The following is a 19343-nucleotide window of genomic DNA, read 5'->3' on the forward strand; positions in this document are numbered from 1 at the left end:
GCCCCCACGGCTCCTTTGGCCCCCAAATCTTGCCGCCGGTCTTCATATCCTGAATTTTGTGGCTCGAGCAGACAAGGCTGTATCATACAGCACACTAAGTGCAGACTACCATGTCTTCAACCCCACCCGATGAGCTGTTGCTAGGGAATAAATTAGCTGTTGGTCCCCAAGGGCTTTCCTTTCTCAACTACTTTCGTAAGGCCTCCAGCAAAGTGACTAAAGGCAAACAGTATGAAGATTATTACTGCCATTGCCCGTGCGGCTCAAGTAAGAGGTTTGCTGGTGAGAGGCTTGACTCGCGCTAACTAGTCTTCAGCTCCTTTTCAGCATCGTCGTCCTTGGTCTGTCCGTCACACTCGCCAAAGGTCAAGGTTTTGGTAGCGCCCCAGCACAGACTGGCTATGCTGCATTTACCGGTGCTTTTGGAATCATCGCCGCTCTCCTCGGCAGTGTCGCACTCTTCGTCGACAAGTCAGACGGCGTCATCACCTGGCTTGTCGATGGAGTGGCGTCTCTTGCACTTCTCGCTGGTGGCATTGTATGTACCTATACTCCTGTACACGAAATTGGCAATCATTGTAGCTAACATTATCCACAGGTATTTGCCGTTACTCTCAAGGGTGTTCACTGTGGGGATGAATGGACAACCTTTAACAATGTCCTCCTCAATGGAGGATGCTGGTCCGATAACCAAGGTGACAAGGGTTGCTGGTGGGGGAAGGATGAGCTGCATAGCCGATGTGTCTCTGCTGAAGCCGATACTGCATTTATGTTCCTGGGCTTCATCGCTTGCATTGGTGCCCTGATCGGGTCCTTCCTCTCCGGCCGCCGTTGAACAAAGACCATTGCCTGCTTCCCTACATACTCCAAGTAGCCTTGAAGTGTTGCTAAGCGATGAATGACGGTAAACCGTGGATGATGTTTACGCCTTGTGGGATCTCAAGGATTATGGGTTTCACTTTTCACTCGTTTTATACCCATAATACCCTAGTTATATATTGTCTATTGGATGTTTGTTAGCATGGTGATATTTTGAACAAATCCATTCGAGACTTTCGATAAGTCAATATACTTTCTTACAAGAGCGATCTTCGCAGACTGCCCAACGTTATGTATAGAATTCCGATGGCCGAAAAATGCCTTATCTCCATTATACAATTCGTCTGCCCCACTGTGCTTTTTGATGTCCCGGTAATCACACTATTCACAGGCCAGCGAAAACGTAATAAATTGTGCAAACCGACCAAAAAAGATTATTTCTCTTCAAACACTCTCCAATTGTCTTCACGATTCCAAGACGCTACCAATTAATCCACTGTTGGCCTTAGCCCTGTCTGATTGGTCGGAAGGCTACATAAAAATTTTTGTAGCCCCTCACAACCCACACAAGGAACAAAAAAGGAATTTTATCGTCAGCTACATGATTCGAACATGTGCGGGCGAACCCAATGCATATCCAGACTGTGCTCAGTCTAGTAGAATAATTCTAGTGCATCGCCTTAACCACTCGGCCAAACTGACTAATTTCATGAAAAGGATCGCCAGGTTCGGCTTCATGAGCAATTTCAAGAAAGAGACTAGGTTTTGCCAATGTGTTTGCTGGATATCCGACGAGGGCAGACATCCACTGATTGGAATCGCTTGAAGGCTATTTACCAAGGACTTCTGATTGCTTATTCCACGGGCTCATAAACTACGATTCTAGCTTAAGAAGAGAATAATAGTGGAGTTTACATTTGGGGATTTGAAGCAGTAGTATGCGTGTGGTGAGGTCATTGATTCAATTCCATTTGGTTGTCGATTGAAAACGTTCAAATATACATTGGTCGATTCCGACGAGCTCTCATACAGTCTCGATGTATCTCCGCACCTCCCTGCAAATCGTTAGCAACCTCACTCCAGTCTCCAGTACCCAGGAGAAAACTCACCAATCAGTAACAGCCTCCTTCCAAAGGCCCAGCTCATGCTGCCTCGTCGCCGTAAAGAAATCCACAAACTCCGGATCCAAAATCTCTCTCGCAATACTACCCGGGGCCGAGAATCTTGCCAGTGCCGTGTCCAACGTATTCGGTAACTTCTCCAACGGCTCCCCAGACTTCCTCGCCGACATAGGCGGTACCGGAATCTCAAGCTTCTTCTCAATACCCCTCCAGCCCGCTGCAATAATAACACTCAGCGCAAAATGGGGATGTAAATCCGCTCCGGGGATGCGCACCTCGAAGCGCGTAGCACCGGGCTTGCAAACGGGCGGTGTAATGAGTCTGATAGAAGCAATTCGGTCTTCAAGTCCCCAGCTTAAATGCACCGGTGCCCAGTAGTTCTCGACGAGACGTTTGTAGGAGTTGATGTTTGGTGCGAAGAGAGGCATGATATCTGGGAGTGCTTCTAGGAGGCCTGCCAGGAAGTGTCGTCCTATGTCGGAGAGGTATTCAATGTCGGACCATTTGGCGTTGGGGTCGAAATGTTCTCTGGCAAAGAGGTTTTGGCCGTTTTTATCGGCGAGGGAGACGTGGATGTGCCCTGAGTGGCCTGGCATCCCGTGTACCGGCTTGGCCATGAAACAGGGAGTGACGCCGTATTCGGAGCCGAGAGACTTTGTGAGGAACTTGAAGATGGCGGCACGATCTGCCATCTCACTGACTTCGCATACTTTCAATGCGGCTTCGTAAACACCGGGGCCACCCTCGGTGTGCCATCCCTCAATGGGGCAGTTGATCTTTGCGCTTGTGTTGAAGATGTCATAGAAATACTTCTTGTTGGCAACAGGGCGTGTCAAGCTGTAAGAAAAGCTGCCTGCGGTTAATTGCCGAAGACTGCCTGGTGCATTGTGTTCAAGGTATGAGGCGATATTGGGGTGTCTTGATCCCCCGCTGTATCCATCCTCTGACGGCGTTTGGAAGTTCATGAACTCAAGTTCAACTAAAGCGCGTCGTCAGTAACTTTAACGCATTCGTATGATATTTGTGATGTTTACCTCCAGCCAGCGCTTGATAGCCCTCTGCACCAATTCGATCGCACACGCCCTTCAGCATACTCCGGCCATCTGCCGAAACAGCTTTACCATTGCTAATGAATCGAACGAGGAAGAAGGGGATATCCTCCTCCCACGGTAACCGTCGAAAAGTGTTCAGGTCCGGAACGGCAAGAAAGTCTGCATACCCAGTCTCGGGAGGCGCGATTCGCGCATCTGTCGTCCACAGCATATCGTGCATATCCCAGCCGAAAACGGCAGAGCTAAAACCAAAACCCTTCTCTGCGATTCCAAGGAATTTCTCCTTGGCCATGACCTTCCCACGCAAAATGCCATCTGCGTCAATACCGCCGACTTTGACTTTGATGTCGTCGGCGAGGATGGTAGGAAGGTTCTCGACTGTGATCATTTTGGGAATTATCATTCTGTAACTTGCTATGAGTGAAAGAATGATTTGGGGAAAATCGTTCTATTGGAGGTCCACCGATTCTAATATACAAATTTGGGAGTGCGGGTCACGATAGCCGTCGCGTCGCAACTTGAGGCACCGGTCAATCAACACCGCGCTCTAGAAATAAACCTAGTCTCCAACACAGCCTTGCGGTGCTAAACCGTGTTCGCGGTCTGTGGTAGGTCTCGTGTCCACCGTCGGAAGCCGCTGCGTCGGCAACTCCCTCGGACCGCGCGGTGGGGCCAAGCGCGCGCTCACCGCGGGACAACCATCGGCTCCCGATCCATAAAGCAACCCCCGAGCGAGGTGACCGTCGCAGCAGCAACGCCTAATCAACGAAACCGAATTCGGCAACATGGCACGTCCACTTCGCATCGCCGTTCTCGAATGCGACACTCCGATCCCGCCCGTGCAGGCAAAATTCGGTACTTATGGAGACATCTTCGAGAGACTTCTGAAGAAGGGTCTGGAGGCGAGCAACTCCACTGCTAGCATCGAGGTTAGCAAGTGGCACGTTGTGGAGAACCCTATCTATCCCAACCCCAACGAGTGTGATGCGTACCTCCTCACAGGCAGCAGTATGGTTTCTTTCTTTGTACGTAAGGGCGCGGCTAACCTTTCCAGAACATGATGCGTTTGGTGATGATTGCTGGATCCTTACGTTGACTGAGTATATTCGGGATGTTTTGAAAGCTCACAAGAAGCCTGTTGTTGGGATTTGCTTTGGGCATCAAGTTCTTGCTAGGGCGCTGGGCGCGCGTGTTGGCAGAGGCGATGGGTGGGAAATTTCGCCTTCAGAGATCAGTTTGACTGATGCTGGGAAGAAGCTTTTTGGACAAGATCAATTGGTTAGTAAAGTGACACTCTGGGAAATGACCGGACTAACACCAGGAAGCATCTACACCAAATGCACCGCGATATTGTTTACGAAGTGCCGGCGGGATGCATCAATCTCGGCTATAGCGCCCCTTGTGCAGTTCAAGGTCTATACATTCCCGGGCGCCTGTTGACTGTTCAAGCCCACCCTGAATTCAATGAGTATATCATGTCTCAACTCGTGGAGGCAAGACACGATGGCGGTTTGTTCAACGATGAGCTTTACAAAGACGGAGCTGCAAGAGCAGGAAACCACCACGACGGAGCCCTGGTGGCAAAGAAAATTATGGAATTCATCACAAGCTCAGTAGCATAAATTACTATTCAATGACAAAAAAGTTCTTCGTATCGTGCACAAGCCCGTCCAAAAAGGTCATAGTTCCAAAGTGGGGGAAAACGCGTAGGCGGAACGCGATAAGCGGAGATTGACATCACACGCTTATAAAACCCGATCTGCCCCTCCAACTTTTGGAACTCCCTGAACCACCAGGCATTGCAATCCGGCAGTTCAATTCACAATGTCGAACCAGATCCGTACCATCAACCCCGCCACACATGAAGTGATCTTCGACCAGCCTGGCACTTCGCTCGAAGATGCCAGCAAGATCGCGAAGGCGTCCGAGGCGGCATTTGAGTCTTATCGCAAGTTGAGCTTGGGGGAGAGGAAGGATATCGTCAAGCGCGCGCTTGCAATTCTTGCTACCAAGTACGATGAGCTGGCTAAGGAGCTGACCATGCAGATGGGCCGACCCATTAGGTACATTGGTCCCGCTGGATATGTCGGGTGAAGTTGACTGACGAGTCGCAGATACTGTGTTGGAGAGATCAAGACTGCCGTGCTTCGTGCGGAGTACTTGCTTCAGATTGCTCAAGAGAGCCTGGCTGATTTGCCCGGTCAGCCCCAGGCTGGGTTCAAGCGCATGGTCAAGCGCGTTCCTCTCGGACCTATTCTTATCGCCGGAGCTTGGAACGTAAGTAATGTACCAAACATGATCGGACGATATACTAACGAGCACACAGTACCCCTACTTGACCACCGTCAATGCCCTGATCCCAGCTCTCCTGGCAGGAAACAGTGTCCTCCTCCGCCCTTCTCCCCAAACCCCTCTATTCGGAAACAGACTCTTGGAGATCTTCACCGCAGCAGGACTCCCCCCCAACGTCCTCCAAATAGTCCACATCGGCAGCCTGGACGTCCTCGATCAAGTCGCTCAGCTCCCCGAAATCCAGTCGATCTCATTCACCGGCTCCACCGCAGGCGGTATCCGCCTCCGCGAAGCAACGGCTAAGCAGGTCAAGCCCGTGAACCTCGAGCTTGGAGGAAAGGACCCCGCCTACGTTCGCGCCGACGCAGACGTGAAGAGCGTTGCCGAGAACCTGGTCGACGGTGCAGTCTTCAACTCTGGCCAGAGCTGCTGCTCCATTGAGCGTGTCTACGTGCACGAAAAGATCCACGATGAGTTCGTGCGCTGTGTCCAGCAGGAACTGGCGACGTAAGTCCACTTATCCCCTTCATCGCGCATATCTAATCGTTTTACAGATACAAGCTCGGCGACCCCCAAGACAGCACTACAACAACCGGCCCCGTGGTCTCGGCACCTGCCAAGGTCAAGATCCAATACCACATTGACGACGCTCTGAGCAAGGGCGCAATCGACGTCACCCCGGAGAATGCAACCTTTTCCTTGGCACAGACGGCATTGAAAGGAAACTTCATCGCTCCGGTCGTCCTGACGCATGTCAACCACTCCATGATCACGATGAAAGAAGAGACATTCGGTCCTGTCATGCCTATTATGAAGGTATCCAGCGACGAGGAAGCTGTGTCATTGATGAATGATAGTGACTATGGGTTGACTGCGAGTGTTTGGACTAAGGATATTGCTCGTGGAGAGGAGTTGATTGATTCCATCGAGGCTGGGACGGTGTTTATTAATCGTTGCGATTACCCTGCTCCGGTAAGTTTATTCCGCGTCTCTGGATCTCCGATTGCATGTTAGCTAACAATGGGATTTATATAGGATCTCGCATGGACTGGTTGGAAGACTTCCGGTCTGGGATGTACATTGGGCCCGCGTGGCTATGACGGGTTCACCAAGTTGAAGAGTTACCACGTCAAGTACTCTTCTTAGATTAAGCTAGAGATAGACCTTCCAATTGAAGCATTTCTTCATTCATACATCCGTGAATAGTATAGCTATACTACAACTAAAACAGCCCAGCTTCCATCAAATCCTCTCCAATAATCCTCTTGCATACCCTTGGCAAGCCCAACAAATCACAACTCGAGGCGCAGCCCCACACCGCGGTCCCAGACCGCGCTGCGGGTCTCCGCAGCGCGGCAAACGTACGATTCGCCTAACACGCGGACCCTTGCAATGCCGTTATCTTAGACTTTAGACCGCATATTAACTGCCCCTCGTGACACGCCCTCACCAGAGTACCGCGCCGTCGGATCGGTGTCGGACACTAGGAGCGCGATAGGCGATGCAAATTGCGCTCCATGGGTAGACCGCGGAGGGAGCAAATGTTTCGAACCGCAACCTCCAAGCGGTATTGTGGGTTATCGCGTAAGACTTCGGAGCTACTTGGAGATGGGAGGTCATGGGACGATGGAAGGTGGAGAGTGTGGAGGATAGATAGATTATAAATTGGAATCCTAGGATCCAAAGAGCTTCTAGCATATATTTTTCCTCTTCACCTCCATCTCCCATCCACACAACCTATACTACACCACATACAACATGGTCGGCCGTCTCCAAGGCAAAAACGCCATCATCACCGGCGCTGCCGGCGGCATCGGTCTGGAAACCACGATCCTCATGCTCCGTGAAGGCGCGTCCGTCCTCATGGCCGACATCTCCGAGCCCGCACTAGCAAAGGCCCTCGCCAAAGTCAAGGAAGTCGTGCCATCCTCTCCGCGCGTCGAAACCATCCGCTGCGACGTATCCAAGGAGGCCGATGTAGCTGCCATGGTCTCAACGCTCGACAGCTGGGGCGGCGTGGACGTGATTTTCAACAATGCAGGAATCATGCACGCGGACGACGCGGATGCGATCGAGACGCCGGAGAAGATTTGGGACTTGACGCAGAATATCAATGTCAAGGGTGTTTGGTTCGGGAGTAAGCATGCCGTGCAGAGTTTCCGACGGCATGGGAAGACCAAGGGGAGCGTGATTAATACTGCTAGTATGGTTGCGCTCGTTGGGGCTGCGACGCCTCAGTTGGCGTATACTGCTAGCAAGGGGGCTGTGCTTGCTATGACGAGGGAGCTTGCTATTGTTCATGCGAGGGAGGGTAGGTCTTTTGTCATGGTTTGTTTTGTGGGCGCTTTTGCTGACGATTGCAGGATTCCGGTTTAACTCGCTCTGCCCTGCGCCTCTCAAGTATGTTATTTCCCCTTTTGTGCTGGTTACTCCCTGCTAACAGCTCTTTAGCACTCCTCTCCTCCAGGACTGGCTTGGTGATGACAAGGAAAAGCGCTTCCGTCGTGAGGTTCACTTCCCAACTGGCCGCTTCGGCGAGGCTATCGAGCAGGCCCATGCAGTGGTCTTCCTGGCCAGCGACGAATCATCCTTCGTGAATGCGACCGACTTTGTCGTCGACGGCGGATTAACAAAGGCATATGTGACGCCCGAGGGACCGGCGACCGCGGCACCAAAGAACTTGGGTTCATAGAATATATCTTGTTCATTATGTATGATTTGAATGAATTATTTCTTTGTGTTCAATTCTTTGTTCAAGCAAAGGATATCCAAATCTGGTTCTGCTGCATCGTTCGACAGATATTCCAAGGTCCCGCCTCGGATGGGGATAGCTGCCACATTGCTTCCAGTAGCAGGAGAGTCCGGTGCATATTGCCAAGACCGAAGTGGGATGACATCTCGTTTAATCGGGTTCGTAGGCGCGCCTTTTGCACTGGCGTTGAAAGGCATGAGCCCACGACTGCAATCGGCCAGCACAGGCCCGAGTTGATACGGGCTTGCGGTGATAACTCGTTTAGATAGCCCATGGCTTCCGTGATGGCATTCTCGACCAGGCCTTTGTATATTCCATCGGGCGCGTATTGATACCCGCCCAGTGACGTGTAAAGGTAGATCAACATGGCCTGCTGGAAGATCGAGCCCGCTAGGTAGACCTCGGGGATGACATGTGGATAGGGCGACCAGCGTAGGATTTGGGCCTGGATGGAGGCAAACATTGCAATGTCATCTGCGGTTGGGGAGATGCTCTGTGCTTCGTCCATCATCCATTGTCGGCCAAGATCGAATATGCAGGGGATGAGGAGCAGAAGTTCCAGCCAGCAGCCGCAGAGGTTGCCGACGTATTGGTTAGTCAGAAGTTCGCGTGCCCTTTGCTCGAGGTCGAAATTCAAGAACAGTTGCCCACTTAGGCGGGCGTCGACGGAGATCATGCTCACAGTCGCGGTGTAGGTGTAGTATTCGATGACGAAATTCTTTAGTTCTTTCGGAACGGCGGTGTCGCTCTGTGCCAGCAGCTTGACAAGGAGGGAATTAGCAGCGGACAAGTGGTCGAATATTGTTCCAGTCGTATCTCCTTTCGCGGTCTGTGGTTGTTAGTTAGTTTGTTCTCCACGAAGATGTGTAGTGGCCATACCTCCGTGAAGCACATCAGGAGAGCGCCAACCAGCAGCATGAGCGGGTTAGGCTCTTTTCCATCGATAAACTCGGTGACTCCATGTCGAAACAGTTGGATGGCTTTGGTGTAGTGAGAGTGGGCGATCGCGTCAGACTCATCGCGGCGTCGAAAGGCACGGTGGGCCGCACTTTGCGTGATGACCAGTTGTAATAAAAGATCGCTTGAAAACGCCAACGGTACAATCTGCACGAGAAATGGGTTGATGGGCGTTGAACCGTTGGCCATGCAGTCGGCAGTCGTGCTCAAGTAGTGACTGAGCAGTTGATAGCTATCAGCATCGTAACCAGGTAGCATCGACATGGTCCTGGGCACCAGATTGCCAAAGGGAATTGCCGCCACGGAGCTATCATTGCTCGCAACTGAAGCCCGACGCTCCATTCCCTCCTCTTGCATCGCATCGTCGAGCCCTATCCCAGTGATTGTCGATTGCCCTCCAACCGACGACACGGACGAATGCCTTGAAGCCGGGCGGGCGGGCAGCTGCATTCCATCCAGATCGCCAACTTCAAAGAGGCTCGACCGCCGGTCCTCCATCACTCTCTCCACATTCTCCGTGGCCGAATTGCTCCTCCCTGGAACGCTGGAAGGCCAAGAGCAGCCCAAATCGTTGCGCAGGCAACCGCCGCAGATCGGGCGGGTCTCGTCACACTTCTTCTTCCGCCGCCTGCAGGTCCAGCATCCAGTGCGGACGCGGACGATTCGCGTTGTACGTCGATCCGGCATTGTGCAGTAGGGAAGAAAAGAAGCGCTATCGGCAACGGCAAGGGGCGGGGCGCAGATGATAAGAGCCGGTCCCGTGGTCCATGTGGGGTAAAACTCTATTGCTTTCTTGCTCCTGGCTTCGAATCAGCGTGTCTTCCGGTCTGATAGGCTTGTGCTCGCGGGGTTTGGGGTCATCCACTACATTACGAGTCATGGCAATGGCAGGCTGCAGGCCGGTGATCTCATCTTTCCCACCGTTTCGCCGCTCCATCTGGGCTTGAGTCATTGTGGTTGCACCCATCTGACTTGTGCAACTGGCGGGAGAAACACGTGGAAAATCGACTGATCGGTTCTAGGTTTCCAGATTGCCGTTCCAATGCTGTGTCTCGTCGACCTCAGTCTACTGCAGTGACCCGATCAAATCATTACCAGGGCCGGTCCTGATGGCAAACCCGATCCGCAACCTTTGAGGATTTGAGGCCGAATTATGGTTTGATGGCAACGGTTGTCAAATGGAAAAGCCCAGATACTAGGTGCACTGTCTACTTGAAGGCCACTAACTAGGTTGACTCAGCACTATGATTTTTTAACATATAATAGCCTCGCTAACGCTCAGCTAAAGTAACCATTTTTCCAGAGTAGCTCTCAAGTCCTCCCAAAACCTCATTGTCGCTTGTAACTCCCAATAATGTCCGAAGTTATGCGGGACACCCTTATAGACATGAAGCGAAACCGGTACATTTCCCTCTGCCAGCTTTCTGGCATATGCGATTCCCTCGTCTCGTAACGGATCCTGTCCTGCGACAAAGATCAAATGCCGTGGAAGACTTTCCACATCCCCAAGCAACGGAGATGCTTTACTGTTCAAGCCCGAGGAGGGATCCGGATGAATCAGGTTCCAAACGCCGATCATCCCATCTGAGCCCATGAAAATATCCTTGCACTGGGTGTACGAGCGAAGGTGCTCTTCAGAGGGACCGTACTCGGCGACCGGGAAATGACGAGGGTCACAAATCATGGGAACGTTGAGGATGACACCGTTGATGGGGATACCTTTGTCACGACATATCTGAGAGAGAGCGGCACTGATGCCTGCTCCAGCAGAGGAACCGGCCAGGATGAGTCGATTGAGATCGGCCTTGAGATTTGCATCCAAACCAAGAAGGCTCTCCGGGGAATCGAGTAGGGCATCTAGTACATTCTCGGTATCGTCGATCCAGATCGGGAAGCGGTTCTCCGGAGCCAGACGGTATTCCACACTGACAATCACGAGGTCGAAACGCTTGTACAATGGGTATAAGAACCACAATTCCTCCAAGGTGTGATTGCCTTGAATCCAGCCCCCACCATGCGTGACCAAGAGGACCGGTAGAGACATTTTATCTTTTCCTCTAGCGTGGAGACGGTCGGACAGTGGAAAGGACACTTTCACGTCGATATCGGCACCGTCGCGGGCTCGGACTGTGGTCGACTTTGCACTATAGCCGACCTCCTCTAAAGAGTGTGTTTCGGCCCATTCGGCGTGAGATGTCGCCTCGTCCGCTCGAATCAAAGCGAAATCAAGTTGGGTGAAGTCAATTGGGGCCGACGGTGGTCGGGGAGTGGTCGAGGGAAGCGGAATGTCATTTTTAGTGGCGAATGCTTCCCAGTCCGGGTCGCTGGTGAAGTAGTCCGGAGTCGACATGATGGATTGATTGGATACCTGCGAGGGAAGGACAATTCATTGCGATTAAATTCTTTTTCTCGGATTCCAGATGACAAGACAAATAGAGTTGATGACGGCAGATAGTTGCCTGCTGGTGGCTATCGAGATTGGTCGGATGACGTGAGCAGAGTTATATTATCCCGTCGAACTAGTCCACGGTGTTATCCAGCCGGAGTCCGGCGGGCTAACAGACTCCGGCTGGGTAAGTCTGTGTCTCAAGGCACCACTAGTGATACGTCGACATCGGTAACTATTCCCATTCTTGCAAGTCCACTGGCAGCCATAGGCCTCGGCATGTTGCGGTTCCGGTTCCAACACGTAAAACCGCGCATCGCACCTTATATTTTTGGGGCTTTTAAACTTTAGAGCCGAACCGCGCTGCGGTTCTATGTGGTTCTAACGCGGTTCTACGCCGAGGCCTAGGCAGCTAGGAAAACCTTATTAGGGGTAAAGTTTGACGGGTTTGTACTAGACGTACAGTAGTACTCACCGCGGTCCAGGTCCAAAATTAAGAACCTTCACCCGTACCTCCAAGGTTCAGAGCCCAACCTCACCAACCCTGACCCGTAGCTTTGGCCCTCAAATTCATGTGCAGAATGCACGGGCGAGATCCATTGGTGTTTACCAGGAACTCATCATCTCTTCTCGACAAGGAAGCGAAGAACGTCAATTCAATTTTGCTTAGCAGCGAGAAAACCTAAGCCAGCGCATCGACCATGCCAACGCAGGCGGATCTCCCCACAGGGGGACGAGGATAAAGTGACCGTTCTCTGTCAGCATCCATATTGCAGCTTGGACCGGGAACTGCACTGCGTGTTGAAGAAATAAGTCGGAGAAGTAGAGTTTGAGAGTGATGCTAGAGTTGCTGAAGGTCTAGAGAAATAGATTGGTAGATAGAAGGGCAAGTTACTCATTTGGTGCCAGCGCCTCTATGTCTATCAGGTCCTCCCCTCTGATACTGCGCCACCACTCACTTTGTCGTACAAGTTCCCCCTCCTCACCACCTAGCAAAGACCAGTATTTCCTCAGAAACCACACTTTTGCCTCCCAGCTGCGGTTGTCCCACGGAGTACCAGTGGAAGCATACCCAGTGGAGGCATCTCGATCTTTCCTCCCAACTCCTACCCCTCCCCAGCAAACTAAACCGGTGACGGCATCGCGGAGGAATTCGCCCCCATTCACGTCTTGCTGGTGAAGGATGAGATTCTTCCGTAACGTCCGGAATGGCAAAACATCAATGTATGGAGGATGATTGACAGTAATTTGATCCCTGCTTGGCCTTAAGTCTGGCTTCAGTGTCTGGAATATCCTCTGCACTGTGCATATCATATTCTCTTTGGCAGTCCCATCCGCCGCTGATCTGATCGACCGATAGAATGGCGAAGGAGAGTCTGTGGCACACACCATTTCCTCCGTAAGGCCGACATGCATTCTCAGTGCATCCATTGCAGCTAACGTGCAGATTGTTTCCAGGCGAAGATGGTTGGCGTATAGATCCGGTGCAGGTGCGACCGTTCCAATCCTGAGTATCCTGACCTCGGGGCAGCTGTACGGGCCAGAACAGTGTGTTTCCACCTGGATATGTGGACTAGAGCAATTGCATTTGACGGCTGTTGTCATTCCGTATTGATCAAGGCCATCTTGGTCATTATCGTGGATGAAAATGGACGGATCAACGTGAGCTGAAGGAACCCATACATTCAGTGCCGAGGAGGAAGTTTCCGAGTGTGGGATTTGTTTTGTGGAGTTTGAATTGGCTGATATTGATGGAGAAATATTTGAATGCGATAGATGTGATGCGTGACCCCAAATCGTAGAATCCCAGATGCTTAATGACGAGGGCGTATTTTCTGAGGTTGTCAGACTTGTTGCAGGGTCCCAGGTATTCAGTGCTGATGTGGTACGGTCTGGTAGTGGAAGGTTTTGGTAGTCCTCTGATGTCGCCGTTGATGAATTGTAAATCAATGTATCCGAAATATTATAAATTGGGATCGACTCGGTTTGGACTGCGCCTGTTGTCGGTGATTTCTGCGTCAGCGATGCTGCGAGTGTTTCGAGGTTCTCCATTCGTCCACGGAGCTTTTCGCCTAGAAATAACAACATCAATATCTTTCACGCAATGTCTTTCCTCGAACTACTAGGTAAAATCAACCTGTACTCACGGTATCTGCGTTGCGCTTGGATGTTCTGTTGCCGCCTTTTTTCGGGATCGCGACGGACGGGTTTTCGCTTCTCCTTTCCCACCCTTTCGCTCCGTGCTTTCTCCATGATGTCCCGTGGTATCGTGTGTATCGTTGTTAAATTGTGTCTATCTTTGGCGGAAATGGTTCGATGAACGGGGCAGTTAGGGGGGCATCGGCCAAGTGCGGAGAAAGTTGACCTGTGAAGGCGGCTGTCTACGGCGGGCCACAGTGACCGACTGTACTTGTTTTGGGCAGTGGTCAGATTATCACACCATGACTGCAGCTACTCTTATCTCCTCAGAGGCGAGTTAATTTCCAAGGCAGCTCCTGGAAATCTCATTAACTGCGGTGGAACAGAATGATGATGTCTGCAAGACGACTAAACCGCGGACCTTCTATTGATATATATATTGCAACTATACAGTATTTGTGCCTCCTTCGAATTGAGACCCAAACAAAAATACGAAATAGGATAGACAAGATACTAGGAATCCATTATTTTTAGGTATCCTGTGCTTCTACATACGGAATCCAGGAGAATCGTCATAATTTAAAAGCCACCCGGCCACTCAGTGTTGGATTCCCCTTCGACAGACGCCAGCTGTTTTCCAATAGCTATTGAACGGGGAATCAGTATATTGAATTATGAAGAGAAGAAAAATACCGAAGACCTATCGGAGCCAATTAGATGCGCATGAAATAGAGTCAAAAAGACAACTGGAAAACACCTTGGGACCTATCCTTGCGCGGTCTCAGCGACTGGCTTCTTGACCCTCGGAACACGAACCCACCAGTATAACAAACACGCCGCAAAGATATTAAAAACAATATACACCCACATGAGCCCAAAGTTCCTCCAGATATTCGAGTAGCTTGACGAAACACGACTGAGGAACACATTCGTCTCCTTGATCGGGCAGAAGCTGCAGTCAGAAGTTGCCATCTCGTCTTGAAGATACCCACCCATGTTCGACATGTACGATTTCATGTATTCTCCGCAAGTCGCATTAACTGGGTCAAAGTGCAGATACTCGTTGACTGCGCAGGTTACATCCGTGTTCGATATACCCACAGACAGCATCCCGCTGACCAGGTATGTGAACGGCGAAACGCGGTACATGAAGATCCAAAACCCTGGGAGTTGATCTGGTGTCGCCAGAACGCCACAAAAAAGGAGACAAAGCAAGAAGAGAAGATTGCCCATGTTTCCAGCGTTCTCGGCGGCATCGAATGCTGAGATTACGAAATGCGCAAAGGTGGATGAGAACAGGAGGAAGGTCCAGATCATCAGCCACATTTGCGCTCCCCGCAGGGTCACCGCGCCTGTCGGTTCGGCGTTATGATACAGACCGATCGGGTAGTACCAACACAGGAACATAAGGACGGACATGAGCGAGTTCCAGGGGAGTTCGACAACGATGTTGGAGATCATGAAAGCTTTCCAGGAGTAAGTCTTTGAGGGGCGTTCGCGGACTTCATACAGAGCGCGCTGAGCGACGAAATGCGGCATGATTTGCTGGATGAGTTGACCGAAAAGAGTGAGAAGCATGAAGATGCCGAACATTTGGTTCTGGAGTCCTTGGATTGTGTTGGGTGTGTGGAAGAGAGAGAATCCGACGAAAAGAGCGGACAAGACGCAGAGGGCGGTCTTGGAATAGATGTAGGTTGGTGAGCGCCAGATTTGCTGAAAGACTCGGATTTGGACTTCGCGGAGCTGAGTCCAGAAAGGAGTAGCGAATTCACGGTAGCTGGCTTCATATTTGTGCTTTTGGTCGGAGGTGGTGAGGGACAAGTTGGCTTGCTGGGAACGTTCGTGTTTCATCTCGGCGAGGTGCTTTCGGACTCGTGCGTACTCCGGGGAATTAGTCCACGTCTCGAACCAATCTATGTCGGTGTGGCTTCCAGGAACGGCACCAATCACGTCGAGCATCCATTCGGCGGGATTGGCGGCTGGAGGACATGGGGAGCCACCGTTGCGGACGAAGTAATCAATCAAGATTTCTGAGTTTTGGCCAATTTCTCCAAAGTAAACGGTGCGACCACCCGCTTGAAGAAAGAGGAGACGATCGAAGCGCTGGAACAGCATTGCGGACGGTTGATGGATGGTACACACTGGAACACGTTAGTGACACTGATGAATGCATGATCAGAAGCTTACAAATAGCTTGGCCATTCTTCTTCAGTTTGTCGAGGAGATCAAGAATGGCCCAAGATGTCTGAGAATCAAGTCCTGAGGTGGGTTCATCCAAGAAAAGAAGCAGGGCCGGTCTGGCCGCAAGCTCGACCCCGATTGTGAGACGCTTTCGTTGCTCGACATTGAGACCCTCGCCAGGAATGCCGATTACAGCGTCAGCATATTCAGTCATGTCAAGAAGTTTAATTACTTCCGTCACGTAGTCAACCTTTTCTTGACGAGGAACATGAGCAGGTTGACGTAGAAGAGCGGAGAATTCAAGCGCCTCTCGCACTGTAGCAGTACCCAAGTGCAGATCTTGTTGCTGGGCGTAGCCGGTCTTGCGCTGAAAGGAGTCATCACGCGGGTTGTCATCGACGAGCATTTCTCCACTGATGACCCCCATAGTGGTCCGCGTAGCCAGGACATCTAAGAGAGTGGTTTTTCCAGCACCAGAGACCCCCATAAGTGCCGACAAAGTCCCTGGTTTTACCCATCCGTCAACATGGTCAAGAATTCTGCGATGGTTCTCTTTTCCAACATTGATATCGAAGCAGACGTCCTTCCACTGGAAGACTGCGGTCTGTCGCTCGATCATGACAAGGTCGTCTGAATCGGTCTTCTTGACAGAGACGTTGCAACCACTGCCCCTTTCAAGATCTTCACCTGACCTGCCCTTCTTCAGAGCTTTGTGTCCGCGAGGAAAAACAAGGATCTCGCCTTTCGGCTTTTTCTCGGTGATAAAGTCGGTGGCAACGAGATAGACAGCGCCGAGCAGGAACATATAGGCAAATATGACTCCGATATTTCTCCACTTATGCGAAAAGGTATATCCATACGCTGACTCGATGTAGGAGTCGCCTTTAACAGAAGGCTGTCCGGGTACTGACCCGACGGTGGAGCAGACATGGTTGGTAGGCCCGAGATCCGCGTAGCCAGGACCTGACGGGACAAAGTTCATGCACGGGAAGTCGCGGTTGTGGAATTCATTGATCAGAAGAGACTCAAACCCATAGTTAATAGGGTTGAGATAAGCAATCCAGCGAGCCCATCCAAGCATATACCCTGTTGGGATAGCGAATCCAGTATACATGCTGAGACCGAGAAGCAGAACGGCGGAGAAGGGTAGAACTTGAACAAGGGACCTTGAGAGCGATGCCATAGACCGGAAGAACATGGACATGGTGAGAGTCAGGACGAACGACGTGAAGATAAAGAAAAAGAAAGCACCGGGTTCTCTTCTCAAGTTGGTCATAAAGTAGAGAACTAAATTCGATGTAATGGAGTTGAGAATCTTGTAGGGCAAATCCGTGATCATTGATGCAAATGCTTCGGCAGATGGATGGTAGAGAGCATATCGGGAGTGCTTCTCTATGATCGCCCGTTGGGCGTACAGTGTCAGCATTTCGAGGCCACAACCAAGGGCATTTATGAGAACGGCAAAGAAGAGAAGAGCACCGCGCTGAAAGAAAGTGCTTGTGTCGGCCCTGAGGTTGTAAAAAATACTTCCGATAACCAAGGCCATAATAGTATTTCCAAATAACGAAGAGATTGTGACGCTGGGATAAGCCTTCAACCGTTGCCATCCGCGCCAGAGGCATAGTTTCACCTGTTGCACGTAGGAAAGAGTGTAGGGTGATGATACACGCTGAGCCTTGGCTTGCTGAGCTCGCCGAGACTCCCTGAACTTGTCCAGATATTTACCACCTACTGCAAACTTTGCATTATATCTCTCTATGTCTTGCATGAGCTGTGCTCGCTCTTTAGAGGCTTTCCATCGCGCAGCGAACTCTTCGGGTGTACGAGGTACGCGGTCTTCGTACCCTTTTTTCACGACACGCTCGAGGTGGCTAGTCATAGAAGTGAGGAAATCGGCATCGGTTTGCCGTTCGGGGCAGACAAAGCCCATATGGAGAAAGTACTGCTTCGCCGCTGCTTTGTGTCCGAAGTATATTTCGCGACCTTCGTAGAGAACTAGGACTTTATCGAAATAGTCGTAGGCGGCCTGAGGAGCTTGGTACAGAGAGACACAGGCAGTAGTGCCATTAATGTCTGTCTGCATGCGCAAAGTCTTGCAGAACTCGATTGCATTCGCACTGTCAAGACCACGGGTGGAATTGTCCCAACATTGCAGCGGCGCGTTGCTCAGGCAAGCTTCGGCGATAGTGACCCGCTTGCGCTCTCCACCAGACACACCACGAATGAAGTCATTTCCGACGATCGTTTTCCTTGTGTGGCTGATACCGAACATGGCCATGATCATGTCTCGCATGTGGCTTGCATACTGGGTTACGCTCAACCCTCCAGGAATGTGCCGTGGTGCTCGAGCGCGCGCGGCAAAATAGAGAGTATCTTCGACGGTGAGTTTGGGGAAGTGGACGTCGACCTCCGCGGTGTAGATGGCTTCTCCTCTAAACCCATGGGCCATTTGTTTTGCGCTCACACCTGACGGTAATCAACAAATGTTCGCACGTTCGAGTCAATCAAGCATACCTTGGAAATTGAGTGTTGAATACTGATCGACATGGAAGCCGTAGGTTTCTCCAGCGATAGTCTTCAAGAAAGTCGAGCATCCCGATCCAGGAGGTCCAAGAACCACCAGCATCTCTCCAGCCTCCACCAGTCCTTCTAGATTTTGTAAGATCTGAATCTTGTGTTGCTTTGGAGCGAGGACTTTTCTTGCCAGACCGAGGGCCCCTAACCAGACATTGCCGACACTTTTCTGGTAGTCCGTGTCGGAACCGAAGGCATGCACATTGAGGTTGTTGAAGGCGACACCCAGGGTTCGCAGCGGATGTGCCTGCTTGTCGTCCGTTTGCATCTGCAGCATGGCCTTGCACCACGCCCGAGCATTGAACTTTTCGCCATTGGGGTCCAAGGCCGATCCTGCTTCTGCAGCAAAGGGATTTTGCTCCGTGGTGGAATAGATGCTCTGCCCTGTAAGGTGTCTGGCTAGCTGATGAACTTCTGCTTCCCTCTTCTCTACACTGGGACTGCAGGTGCTACCGACCTCGTCGTCAGCATTCATGTTTTCTGGTGTTCTGCTTGGGAGATATTATAAAAATCAGTGTCAAAATGACAAACCAGAAGCCCCGGGGGTCCCATTAGATAAAGCAACGGCCGCCCCATTTGCTGTCGCTCCTGGCTTTTTGGCTGAGAGCATGATGGATAACGCGATCCATGATAACTATTTAGGGTTCTAATCATGCAAACAAAGGGTCCAGTCCGCCAAGCCAGTGGCTCTCATCAGCCAAAGTTAGCCAAATCAGCCAAATAAATCGATAACGTCAGCCATATTCTCAGGCCCCGAATCAACGAACAAAAGTGGTGCTTGCTCAACTTTCAACTTTATTTATTTAATTGGAAGATTTATGGAAACTAGCTTCGCGGAGACTTAATTGAAACTTTGAGGGAAGTCGGCATGGGGAAGCATTATTTCCAGTTTGCACAGGAATCCCATTATAGTTCGTCATTTCCCTGCAAATCTGAACATCCTGGAAATGCCCTTGTCGAACCACCAGTTGAAGAGGTACTAGGCGCATGTACAACACATGCACAGGACCAATAGGGAACATACCTTGGGGGCCGAATGTTTTCATTAGTAAAAATGAGCATCATGAAGA

The 19343-nt window shown here is 51.1% G+C and overlaps 9 protein-coding genes across 9 annotated transcripts; 4 read left to right on the top strand and 5 right to left on the bottom strand.

The window, feature by feature from the left end:
- Positions 1-231: 231 nt before the first annotated feature.
- N7498_007644 (MARVEL domain-containing protein) lies at positions 232-835 on the top strand (the record flags this gene model as incomplete). The annotated part of the gene is made up of 3 exons (XM_058454706.1): positions 232-267; positions 317-538; positions 599-835. 3 exons carry the CDS (start codon positions 232-234, stop codon positions 833-835), a joined length of 495 nt encoding a protein of 164 aa, XP_058306955.1.
- Positions 836-1843: 1008 nt separating this feature from the next.
- On the bottom strand, positions 1844-3395 carry N7498_007645 (glutamine synthetase family protein; the record flags this gene model as incomplete). The annotated part of the gene is made up of 3 exons (XM_058454707.1): positions 1844-1874; positions 1929-2919; positions 2975-3395. The coding sequence occupies 3 exons, from the start codon at positions 3393-3395 to the stop codon at positions 1844-1846; spliced, it is 1443 nt and encodes a 480-aa protein (XP_058306956.1).
- Positions 3396-3777: 382 nt separating this feature from the next.
- Positions 3778-4614, top strand: N7498_007646 (type 1 glutamine amidotransferase; the record flags this gene model as incomplete). Its single annotated transcript, XM_058454708.1, has 3 exons — positions 3778-4000; positions 4047-4270; positions 4318-4614. The coding sequence occupies 3 exons, from the start codon at positions 3778-3780 to the stop codon at positions 4612-4614; spliced, it is 744 nt and encodes a 247-aa protein (XP_058306957.1).
- Positions 4615-4816: 202 nt separating this feature from the next.
- On the top strand, positions 4817-6430 carry N7498_007647 (aldehyde dehydrogenase family protein; the record flags this gene model as incomplete). Its single annotated transcript, XM_058454709.1, has 5 exons — positions 4817-5055; positions 5107-5269; positions 5319-5791; positions 5839-6256; positions 6320-6430. 5 exons carry the CDS (start codon positions 4817-4819, stop codon positions 6428-6430), a joined length of 1404 nt encoding a protein of 467 aa, XP_058306958.1.
- Positions 6431-7042: 612 nt separating this feature from the next.
- Positions 7043-7976, top strand: N7498_007648 (oxidoreductase, short-chain dehydrogenase/reductase family; the record flags this gene model as incomplete). Its single annotated transcript, XM_058454710.1, has 3 exons — positions 7043-7595; positions 7648-7684; positions 7736-7976. 3 exons carry the CDS (start codon positions 7043-7045, stop codon positions 7974-7976), a joined length of 831 nt encoding a protein of 276 aa, XP_058306959.1.
- A 61-nt stretch (positions 7977-8037) lies between these two features.
- N7498_007649 (Zn(II)2Cys6 transcription factor) lies at positions 8038-9680 on the bottom strand (the record flags this gene model as incomplete). Its single annotated transcript, XM_058454711.1, has 2 exons — positions 8038-8865; positions 8916-9680. The coding sequence occupies 2 exons, from the start codon at positions 9678-9680 to the stop codon at positions 8038-8040; spliced, it is 1593 nt and encodes a 530-aa protein (XP_058306960.1).
- Positions 9681-10275: 595 nt separating this feature from the next.
- On the bottom strand, positions 10276-11343 carry N7498_007650 (alpha/beta hydrolase; the record flags this gene model as incomplete). The annotated part of the gene is made up of 1 exon (XM_058454712.1): positions 10276-11343. One exon carries the CDS (start codon positions 11341-11343, stop codon positions 10276-10278), a length of 1068 nt encoding a protein of 355 aa, XP_058306961.1.
- A 927-nt stretch (positions 11344-12270) lies between these two features.
- On the bottom strand, positions 12271-13632 carry N7498_007651 (bZIP transcription factor; the record flags this gene model as incomplete). Its single annotated transcript, XM_058454713.1, has 2 exons — positions 12271-13451; positions 13527-13632. 2 exons carry the CDS (start codon positions 13630-13632, stop codon positions 12271-12273), a joined length of 1287 nt encoding a protein of 428 aa, XP_058306962.1.
- Positions 13633-14283: 651 nt separating this feature from the next.
- On the bottom strand, positions 14284-18748 carry N7498_007652 (uncharacterized protein; the record flags this gene model as incomplete). Its single annotated transcript, XM_058454714.1, has 3 exons — positions 14284-15659; positions 15706-18165; positions 18214-18748. The coding sequence occupies 3 exons, from the start codon at positions 18746-18748 to the stop codon at positions 14284-14286; spliced, it is 4371 nt and encodes a 1456-aa protein (XP_058306963.1).
- Between the last annotated feature and the right edge of the window lie 595 nt (positions 18749-19343).

The sequence above is a fragment of the Penicillium cinerascens genome (genome assembly GCF_028974065.1).
Source record: "Penicillium cinerascens strain IBT 15544 chromosome Unknown contig_9_segment0_segment0, whole genome shotgun sequence".
In the NCBI taxonomy this organism is placed as follows: Eukaryota; Fungi; Ascomycota; class Eurotiomycetes; order Eurotiales; family Aspergillaceae; genus Penicillium; species Penicillium cinerascens.